Here is an 11,243-nt window from a genome sequence, read left to right as displayed (position 1 = left end):
ATTTATTGTAGAGATGAGGTCTCACCAAGTTGCCCAGGCTAGTCTCAAACCCGTAGGCTCAGGCAATCTTCTCACCTCAGCCTCCCAAAGTGCTGGGATTATCAGTGTGAGCCACAGCACCTGGCCTTAAACACAAATTTTTAAGAACACGATTCATCTGTTTACCCATTCATAAACCCACTCGATGGACATTTATTGAGTGTTACATACTATGTGCCAGCCACTGTGTTCGATGTGAAGGTAGAACACTGACAAGACACGTAAGTTCCTTGCGCTCTTGGAGTGTACCGTCTCTCTGGGAGAGCTGGGTATTAAACAAATCGTTATATGATGATTAATGAATTCCAATTATGATAACTGTTCTTAAGGAGAAGTGTAGGATGACAAACTTTCTACTTATGAGAATCAAAGAGGGCTTCCCTGAGGAAGTGGCATTTCTAAAAGCTCAAATTTGCAGAAGAGTTGAAAAAAGCAAAGGTGGAAGGAAGAGAGTAGCTAGGAAGAGAGGAAGGGGAAGAGAATGTGCTGGGGACAGAAAGAGGAGCATGAACAAACAGCCTGTGGCAGAAACACGGGAACCAGGAGGAAGAGAGAAAGCTAGCAGACCTTGAGAGTGTGGGTGGGTGGGACGTGGGTGTAAGTTCAGGCAGGAGAGTTGGGGAGCACTAACAGGTCAGGCAGGGTTCCACAGGTCAGAAGGTGCTGTTTTTATCCTAAGGTCTGTGGGTACCTTCTGAGGGTTGGAATAGGGAAATCGTGTCATCAGACTTAATTTTTTCTTTTAAACATAAGTTGAGATGTGCTGGTAAACATAAGCAGCAGAAGCTCATACATATCACAAGGGTATTAAAAAAGAGTGCAGCCCATAGTCACCCTACAACTATAGAGTAACAAATAGCAAGAGGAGTGTTGCTAGGGTGACAGTGATGGGGAGAAGGTGGCCTGGAGTCTAGACAGGTATGCAGAGTTCACCTTTTTTGTTTTGTTTTCAAAGATTAGATGTCCATCTGATTTGATACCAGTGTAGCATTTGGGTATGCCCCGAATGAAATCTCCATATAAAATCTCCATCTTCTCTAAAAGTGTCAAAAGAAATTTTCTCCTAACTATCCTCATCTGTGGATGATGCCAGGGACCACCCACAGGGTGTGATCTGAGAGGTGCTAAAAGACCACTCCTTCTGTTCAGTGTAAACGTTCTCCATCCTCCACTAGCACCTAAAATTCTACCATCACAATTCTATTTGGCTAAATGTTTAATTACCAGATATGCCAGGAAAAAGGAGCCCACTGGATCTCTCCTGCCTTCTTAGAACTGAGCTAGTTTGATTGTGTTTTCTTAGGGATGGGGGAGGGGGTTGAAGCTTTTAGAGACCACTGACCACAAAAGGGTGTGGTGGGTATAATGTTGTAACTCCAAATCTGAGAAGGCTTGTGTGTAATGTTTACCTATTCCAAAGAAGTCACCTGGAAGTCCAGCAGGGAAAGACACTGGTTTATTGAAACTTCCAGGAGGTCAGAAGAACCCGCAACCAGTTTTATAATCAAAGCAATCAAGTTAATCATCCCGAACCGGTGTTTACGATTACATTGATTAAGTGTAAGGACTACATTTTCTTCAACTTTGCTTGGTCACCTGCATCCCATGACTCATTACTGGGAACATGCATACCCTTCAGAGTCCAGCCTTGGCCAGAGGCCGCTCCCTCAGGGAGGCGGCAGAAAGAAGCCAGGTATAGGGGAAACAGTCTATGTCCAGACAATACCTCACAAGGGGCCATAGACTGGGGAAACTACAAACAGTAAGAGTGAGAAAGCCCCACTTCCTTTTTGACATCACTATTTTGTCTTAGGTTGGCCTTGGGATCAGCTGGTGTGTACAATATAGATATATGTATAAACATGTGGATTTCTAAAGATATAGGGATGTACTTATGGCATACACATGGCCTTATAACATGAAAAGAAACACAGGCTCTGGAAGGAGAACAAACTGGGTTCAGATTACAAGCTGTGTAACCCTGGGCAAGTTGCAGGACCGCACGAGGTGGTTGGGAGAATTCAGTGAGATAAACAAAGTCTTAGCACTGGTATTAAGATTATGTGTGTGTGTGTCCTTATGCAAGCTTATGTACGCATGTGCATACAGGTGCAGATAAGGGCACGTAAGGGAGACAGTGTGTTTAAGAGCAAGAGAGGGAGGGAGGCAGGGTGTTGCCAACTCCTGTAGCAGGAGTTCCAGCACTGGAACAGTCCTTGCTCAGGGTGAGGGGACTGCAGGGCCAAAAAGAGACTGGTTCAGCTTTGCTAAGTAGAAAAGAGAATAAAGGGACAGACCGCAAAGAGCCACAAGGAGTTTCTTGGAGGCACAGAATCAAGAGTGGGAACTAACTGGAGGAGACAGGCAAGCAGAATGGGATGTGATGTTGTTGAGGGAGATTTAAAAAATAAGAGTTGAAAGTGCTCTCTGAAATTGACATGCGTCAACATCAGGCCTCAGTGCTCAGAAGACAGGTCATTTCATGCGCCCCATCCTGAAGTTCGCCCTTGTTTTGAGCTTTGTGCCTGTTTTGAAAACTGACTTGAAAGCACTTTGAAAAGCATGTACTACTGCATTGTTGTCAGGACTCTTGGCCCCCTTGTAAGACATTCCCACGGAGCTGTATCTAAGTACTTTCTGTGTAATAAAAAATTGTCATCCTCATGTTGAGAGAGAAGACGCGGTTACAAAAAAACCAAAACACTCAGTTTCCAGTTCTAGTTCTGCCCCTAACTCACTGGGCAACCTTGGGGAATCTCTTGATCTCTTTGGGCACCCCTGCCTCATCTGCTGAGAGTCTGAGCGGTCCGTTTGGGCCATCTTGTTTGACTTCCTGCCATCCTAGACTGGGATGAGTTCCCTTGAGGCGCCTCTTCTCTTAAAGTAGTTTCACTCCACGACATAGCAGTTAAGAGCACAGACCACCTGCCCTGGACTAGCTGTGACTCCTGGGATCAGTTATCTACCCTCTCTGTGTCTCAAGTTTCCTCATCTGTAAAATGAAGGCAAAGATGAGTACACTGCATCCTTGGGTTGTTAAAAGGGTTAACGTAGGTAAAGTATTTAGCACAGAACTTGGCACAGATAAGGGCCATCCTAGTATTAACTATGATTATTATTATTAACTTACTCAGTTGAATACCTTTGTCATTTTACATGACATGTATATTGATACATCAAAAAATAGAAGGATAGACATTATTTGGGGATATGAAAAGGCAGGAAGATAGCCAGAGACCCTGCTCTTCCTTGTTTGAAAAAGTCCTTTTGTACTCTGATTTTCCAAGTATGTGTATCTACGGGATACCGTTTTCTGATTTAAAGAGATTGAGCAAAAAAAATCACTAAAGGCCCGGGGGTCCCTGAATTCAGGGATTGACTATGATTATCAAAGAGCAGAATTTTCTAGGTGGCTGGCATATCCTTGTTATCATAGCTGCCACTAATATGCTTGACCTTCCCAGGAAATCCTTGTAAAGGTTTAAGATAAACACAATCCCTTTGGTGTGTTTACAATGGAGCAGGTTTCAACTCCTTGGATAGGCGAGAAAATGGGAGAAGTGAAGATATAAACTTGGTAAATACTTGACCTTAGGGTCTGACTTCTATGTTACCTCTTGCAATCTCTCCCCAGAAAACGATTCAGTTAACTAAAGGAAAGATCAGCAGAGTTGGGGTTAAAAAAAAAAAAAAAAAAGGCATGGCCAACAGGCAGTAGCCTGGCGGTGAAAGCGTTAACAGGGCTGGGTGAGGCGAGACCTGGATCCAGTAGACCGACTTGTTAAAGTTTTCAAAGCGCGGGCCGCGGTGGTGCTGGGGAGAAGAAGGCGGCGGGAGGAGCAGTGCCTGGCGCAGAGGAAGGGATGAGCCAGCCCGGCCAGGGTGCAGCCAAGGTCAGTGTCCCCCGCACGCCACGCAGCGCGGCCGCTTTGGAGGAGTCCGGAGGCCGGGCGCCAGCTCTCCCGCGGCGGGTCCCCTGCTCCCTGGGGGCTGTGGGGCCCCGGCCTTCCTGCCAGCCGACTTCTTCCCAGGAGACTTCTCTTTCCTGGAGGCTTATCTTTCTACATCCAGAAGGTAACTTGTTTCTGGAACAAGGATTGTTTTCAGACCACACACGCGCACGTGTGCGCGCACTATGCACAGCCCCTACCTCCATGCGCTGCTCCATCTTGGCTTCCCAGGTTGTGACCACCATCCAGAATTCCTATCTGCTTCAGCTGAAACCGAGAACAATTGTCAAAGTAACTAAACAGGCTGTGCGACTTTATCTTGTGGGAGGAATATTGTCTCTGATGCTAAGACAATCTGAGGAGGAAAAAGAAAAAGAAAAACACAGCTTCCAAGTACATGGGCCTATAGTTAAGCAAAACCATTTTTATGGGGTTGGTTCTACTGGAAATGTTTCAGGTACATTGCTAGAACAAGATCTATTGTGAAGGAAAGAATTCTACGACTGTAAGAGCTTCTGATAAGCTTGCCCACCTAGACTTATCTGCCTGTGATGCGGATAATAGACACGCTTAGATCTAGGGAGAAAGGGAGGAGCCGATGGCTTCCCAGAAGCCACTTTCCAAGGGGCTTTGGTGTGAGACCTGAGCCTGTGGGCGCACCTTCCCCAGGGCGGGGCAGAGGACTCCTTCCAGCCCCAGCTGGCAGAGAAGGGTGGGCAGCAGTTCAACAGACCCGTGCTGTTGCTCTGGTTTACACAGGCAGCGCGCAGCCAGTCCTGTGCAGAATGTTCCCTGGGATCCTTAGAGCAGGCATGCGTTGAGTGTTATACCTGCTAGCACTGAATCAGAATGAGTCATTTGAAACTTGGGTGCCGGAACAAAGTACTCGCAAACTGCCTCATGAGACACTGTCTCAATGTAGGTGGGATATACCTCTCAGAGCAGTCACATTTTTTTCCCCTCCCTTCCTTTCTCCTCCAAGCAGGCAGGAATTCTGACGCTTCAAGAGACTGGCTCTGCGTCCTTGGCTCGGCTCACCCTACAATGTAGGCCTCGCTCCTCCAGCTCCGGACTAGAGTTTTAAAATAAAATGGATGATTGGACGTTACTTGATCTTCTGGAGTGCCCAGTGTGCTTGGAAAAGCTCGATGTCACAGCCAAAGTCCTTCCTTGCCAGCACACTTTCTGCAAGCCATGTCTACAGAGGGTTTTCAAGGCCCACAAGGAGCTGCGGTGCCCCGAATGCAGGACCCCGGTGTTTTGCAGCATCGAGGCGCTGCCGGCCAACCTACTGCTCGTGCGACTTCTGGATGGCGTGCGCTCAAGCCAGAGCTCCGGGACAGGGGGCTCCTTCCGCAGGCCCGGCACGCTGACCTTGCAAGACGGCAGGAAGAGCAGGACCGGCCCCCGAGGTCTGCAGGCCAGCCCTTTCCGGCTGATGCCCAATATCAGAATCCACATGGATGGGGTAAGAAAGCTCTTATTAATTTCGTGTCTACTTGGAGGCAGGATCTGTGTATACTAGGAGTTCGGGATTGTCTTCCTGCAGTTACATTCCAGAATGCCACTGGTGGCGCCCCGGGGACAAGTTTCTGTGGGCAGTGATTGTTTTAACTGAGCCATGGTGGAGTCCTGAGCCCACCTAATCCGTCTAAGAATTTCTCTTAGAGCTGTTAAAGCTTCCAAATTCTCCTTTCCTCTTGTCCTTCCAGAAGGTAGAAGAAGGAAAGCCTTTTCTATTTTATTTTTGGTCTCTCACTTTTAAGACCAAACCAGTGCATGGGAGATACACGGAGGGTGGGGAAAAAGAGAATAACAAATCCAACTGCTTGTTGCCTTTGAGGGCTCTGAGAAGTTTCCAAATGCCAGGTTTTGTTTGAAATTTTCCGAAATCCATCCTCCCACCCTAGTCATCAAGCACCATTATGACAGTGCCCATTCATAATCTGTTCTGAGCGATCAGGATACTTGTCGCCCGTTTGTGCAGGAGGGAAGCGTGTATGTGGGTGGATTGATTGATAGCAAGGCTGGGCTGTGAAGTGCAGCAGATGTGTATGGGAGCCCCACAGATGTGTCTCACTCTGCGAAATGAAGAAAGCACACAGAAAATACACTGCAGAGGCTGCAATTAAAAAACCAAATCAGCCTTACAGGAGATCATCCTGGAATGCTTTCCCTGTTGGGATAACGTGAATCCCTCTCTGTCCAGCCCCGCAAGCATGCCCTGGGGATTTATCAGACCCGGCAGCGAGCCATGTCATGATAGGCTGTGTAAGGACATGAATGGAGAGAAGGACGTGATCCTTGTGAGTTCAACAGGATTGTCTGCACTGTCACCCTTGGAGTCAACGTACCAGAGTACATGCAGAAAGCCGTGGCTTGGGTGGTTGGCATACTTGAAAATCCAAAGGTGCATTCTTTGTAGTCTTACCCAAAGCAAGCTTTCATGCTAACAGCAGGGTTCTAGGTGCCCTGCCATGCCAGGCGACTGTGTGTGGGAGGGTCTGCACGGACTCCTTCCCTGCTCAGGAGAAGAGCTTTGTGTTACTCATTCGGAACGATTTTCTGAAATGTTCCTTCCAAGAGCTCACCCCTTCTTGGGTTCGCTGCGCTTATGAACCATCCACATGGCAGGGGCATGTGTCAGCCTTCACCAATGAAGTCGGAAGCGGCAGGACCTTGGTGTGACGTCTTTATTGCTGTTGTGCTTGTGTGTGTGTGTGGACACATTCCAGAACTGACTTGGCACTCCAAGTCTTTTCACTGGCCCCCGATGCAGTTGTCAATCGGAGTCCACAGGCCTGGATTCAGCAGAGTGGGGGTGGGGAAGCAAATCGTTCTCAACATGCTTTGTTTATAGTGAAAAGGTCTCTTTCGCTGGGTCAGCAAATCCCTCTTGCATTCCTGAGACCCATCCCCCCACTCAGTAGAGTCTCCTCACTCCCCAGGGAGATGGTGCCAGACTGGGAGAGGCAAGTCCCTTATCAGCTGGAATATTTTTGCTCAGGCTTTCATCTTCTTCGATGTGGCTGTGTGTACTTAAGAAAAGATAGCACCGAGTGCATGCACAGTTACCGTGTTTTTGAACCATAGAGGATTCCCTTGCCCCTTCTGGCACAGAGAATTGAGGTGAGAACTGGTCACATGTAAGAAACAGCCGGAAGATTCTGGGTGTCCCTGGGACTCTCCTGCGGAAACTTGTAACATCAGGCAGCAATGCCAGTGTTGCATCTGGACCCACGACCCACACCGCCCTGGACCAAATCCTGTCATGAAGCTGAAGTACAGAACCAAGCCATCAAGGGATCCTGCTGTCAGGCCTGCCAGGATGAGAAAGGCGCTCTTCTAGAGAGAAAGCCACACCCCATCCCAGCCCACCCTGCTCCTTCATCTCTTGAACTGCCCTTTCTTGAAGTGACTCCTCTTTTCCCTGTCACTCTCTTGGTGGGGATATGAGCACACCCATTTCTGGATGTAAATATGACAGTCATTCTGCAACTGTCTCTATTCCCACAAATATAACTATCGTTCCTGTCAGCACGCAAGCACCCTGGGTTAAGGGAACTGTTTGCCGTACTCTGGGGGTCGGGAGACTGGACTCACATCTTCAGTCTAATCTTTCCGCATCGCTGCCTGCTCTGCCTCGGTTTAGCCAATTTAGTCGGAAGCTACAAGTGCTTGTTGCCCTCCTTCCTCCAGGATGATGCATAAATAATCTCTGCAGTATACTCGTTTGGCCTTATAACACACCTGTAATGTAAATACAAAGCGTTATCATTAACATTAATTTAAACTTGCAGTATGATTTTGGGCCAGCCACTTAAGTTTGTTGGGTCTCCATTTAAAATTCTGTAAAATGGGAATATGCATTATAAAAACAGAGCCAGTGTGAGGCTTAATTAGTGTTTGCAAAGCATTTTGAGAGCCTTGGATGAAAGGCATTTGGAAGATCGGTATCATGGCTCACATTGTTATTGGCTGTCTATGGTGCCCCACCAGGCATGAGCTATGTTCAAAACACAGAAGGAGTTATGGTCCTGACCTGAGAGGGTAATAGGTATTATTACAGAACTTGATTCCATGATGAGTTCAGGCTGGGAGGATACTAAGTATAAAGTACTCCCCTAGGAGGGCATAAATGACCTGGTGTCACAGGGGGCCATTTTGCAAAAACACCTCTTTAGAGGGCTCACTGATAACCTGGCACTCTGAAAGACTTCATTTAGTGTCCTGCCCATGTGCTTTTTAAACCCCAAGTCTGTCCTGCTCCCCCAGGCTCATCTAAAAAACAAGCTTGTCAAGCTCCTCTTATTGGCTCAGAGAGCCTGGGTGCACCCTGTGCCAGCCGGCATACTAGGTGAAACCAGCAGTCACACCTCATGGTGCCAGCCCCAAAGAGAAAGAATAGCCCATTGTGCCTACATGTCTAAAACTCTCCCAAGCCAACTGTGTAAAAAGAAAACTTAGAAACGACTAGGTTTCTACACGTGCAGTGACTTCAGACCGACAGCCAAGACCACCCTACTTATGGGAGGCCCTGGCGGTGCAGATCCCACTCAGTCCTTCCCAAGACGTAGTCAACCTGAAGGAACTTGGCAAACGCCTGAAAGGGTTGCAGTTCCTGAATAGCTGATCTCTCTTCCTCCCCATTCTGTCACAATTTAATAATATTTCTGGGCCAGGTGCCGTGTGGCTCATGCCTGTAATCACAGCACATTGGGAGGCGGAGGCGAGAGGATTGCCTGAGCCCATGGGCTCAAGACCAGTCTGGGCAACTTGGCGAGACCTCATCTCTACAATACATCAAAAAATTAGCTGGGCATGGTGGCACACACCTGTAGTTCCAGCTACGTGGTAGGCTGAGGTGGAAGAATCTCCTGAGCCCAGCAGGTCGAAGCTGCAATGGTGATGAGTGTGCCACTGCACTCTAGCCTGGGTGACAGAGTGAGACTCCAACTCAAAATAATAATAATCATAAATAATATTTCTTAATTAGGACCAGCAGTAAAGCAGAGACATTAAGAATGCGTGGGCTTAGGTTTGAGAAAAATAAAAATTCAAGTCCTAACTCTGCCCCTCAGCAGTTATATACTTCGAGTGAGTCACTTAAACTTCGGGGCCTCCAGCTCCCCATCTGTATATTGGAGATAATAATAGTACCTACCTCAGAGGGTGGCTGTGAGCAATAAATGAGGTGGCTCATGGCACTTAGCTGTCAGCACAGTGATGCTCATAGTAAGTGCTCAATAAATATTTGCTGTGATTGCTGAAGTGACTCAATACTTTCTAATCAAAGTCACACCTTCCCACCTCCTTGTTAATCAAGTGCTATCCAGAGATGTTCCTTGGTCCCCCGACTTCTGGCTTGTTTTGTTCGTCTCCCAAATGATCTGTGGCCATGACTTGGATGTGTGGTTCTTACCACACGTGATCGTGGCTGTGACTCGGATGTGTGGTTCTTCCCAGCACATGCTGCCTTTGCAACTCACTTCCAGGACCCTGGAAAAACTATGCATGTGTTCTAGGAGAAAACTCCCTGACTTGACTTCCCCAAGCAGCAAGTTCAAAGGAAAAGCGTGCACACACGAGAATCTGGTCCACCTCCTCAGCGTCACCTTTGTGAACTTTTCTGCCTTTCCTTCACTCCTGCTTTGCACTTCCTTCCCCAACACGTGTCACCACCCTGGGCCTTGTGGGGCTGGGCTTTCTGCCTGCGTTGTTAAGTATCCTGCAATCACACACATTTGCCTGACTGGTCCCTTATCAGCGAGAACACACCTGCCCCCGCCAGGTGGCTTTGTCCTAGAAACTTTTCAGCTGGTGGTGCAAGCAACTGAAGGGGAAAAATGAGGTCAGAAAGCGCATGAGGGAATCAAGGCTGGGCAGAGGCCAGCCTTGTCCTGGGGCTCAGTGGATGTGTCCTGCCACAGAGCTGTGATACAGTGGGTTTTGCTAAATCGTTCCAGGTCCCTGAAAACAGCAGGCAAGCGCCCCTGGGACGGCCAGGACATATGTAGCAGGTGGAGGAAGATACAAAAACAGGGGCTGAGGTCAGGAAGTCAGGAGACCCAGATGGTCCTGCAGCTCCACACACATTTGCACACGTTTTGAAAAACCACCCGGCCCCAGATTGGTGCTGCCCCCACCCGCTTTCGGTGCACCTAGGTACAATCCCCTCCCTGTTATTGCTTACTATGGTAGTTAAGGATTTATGGTTAAGTGGAGCTGGGTTTGTGCTGGGATTCAGTCTTTTGTTAGCTGTGAGGCCTTAGGCAAGTCACTTAACTTCTCTGATCCTCAGTTTCCATATTTGTATAATGGAGATAATAATGATGTACGTATATTATAAGGCTATTGTGAGATTAAAATGAGATGCTGTATGCAAAGAGTTTAGCCAAGTGCCTGGTATGTAATCGGTGCTAATAAATGTTAGCGTCAGTAAAGAACAAAAGAGAAACAGTTGAGGAGAGAGCATGCTGGCATTGGAGATCTTTGCACACACACCGGCAGGTCCCCATTAAAAAATTAAGCAAAGGGGATCACAAAGGAAAGGGAGTTCTCAGAAAGACAAAACTATAGTTATGGAAATCAGGTGCCTGGTGGCCAGAGGTGGAGTCTGGGGGCTCTGACTTGTACGGGGCAGCGTGATGGAGCTGTCCTATATCCTGAGCGTGGTACTAGGTAAATAAGTCTACATATGTGTTCAAATCATAGGAATGTATGCCAATAGAAAAAAGTCAATTTTACTGTTTTTAAAAATAATACTGTAAAAAAGGAACATGAGTTCTTGTACATTCATTCCTTTCCGTCTCTGCCTGATTTCAATTGGCCCATTTGGGTTTCCTTTCATCTCTGTGTATGGGATCCATGCTCTTTCTGAGAAAAACTTTGCTGTCAGGTAATTCCTGCAGGTGGACTCCTCCCTGTCTAAGCCAGTCATTGCTATTTCCTACTTCCGTTTTCTTTTCAATTAAAATTGCCTAGCAGACAGTGGACAAACACCATAGCTGGCTCCCCACTGGGAAGCCTGAGCACTGAGCAGAGGGTTGGGCACAGAGTTTCTCACTGAACCTCAATGATCTGCCCTGGGCATGTTACCTAAGGGATTAGCCAAGGCAGATTTTGTGTTGTTTTCGCTTCCTCTTAGGAAAGATTGCCTGCCCACGTGTCCCTTCATGCTATAATGAGACTGTGGAGAGGAGGAAGGTACCTGTCTCCACATCACTCTGGCTTGACTGGGACTGCTCAAATATA

The 11,243-nt window shown here is 47.6% G+C and overlaps 1 protein-coding gene across 1 annotated transcript in view; it reads left to right on the top strand.

Annotated features, from left to right (window-relative positions):
- The first annotated feature begins 4,848 nt into the window (after window positions 1–4,848).
- SH3RF2 (SH3 domain containing ring finger 2) overlaps window positions 4,849–11,243 on the top strand; it is a 117,625-nt gene continuing 111,230 nt past the window's right edge. Inside the window, exon 1 of the mRNA XM_008050404.2 lies at window positions 4,849–5,457. Coding sequence (XP_008048595.1) covers window positions 5,080–5,457 — 378 coding nt within the window. The 5' untranslated portion in view covers window positions 4,849–5,079. The remainder of the gene's footprint in view (window positions 5,458–11,243) is intronic.

The sequence above is a fragment of the Carlito syrichta genome, unplaced genomic scaffold, assembly GCF_000164805.1.
Source record: "Carlito syrichta isolate Samal-C Ts95f unplaced genomic scaffold, Tarsius_syrichta-2.0.1 Scaffold59884, whole genome shotgun sequence".
Lineage (NCBI taxonomy): Eukaryota > Metazoa > Chordata > Mammalia > Primates > Tarsiidae > Carlito > Carlito syrichta.
The sequence above is the reverse complement of the archived record's forward strand: the minus strand, read 5'-3'. Positions and strand labels throughout refer to the sequence as shown.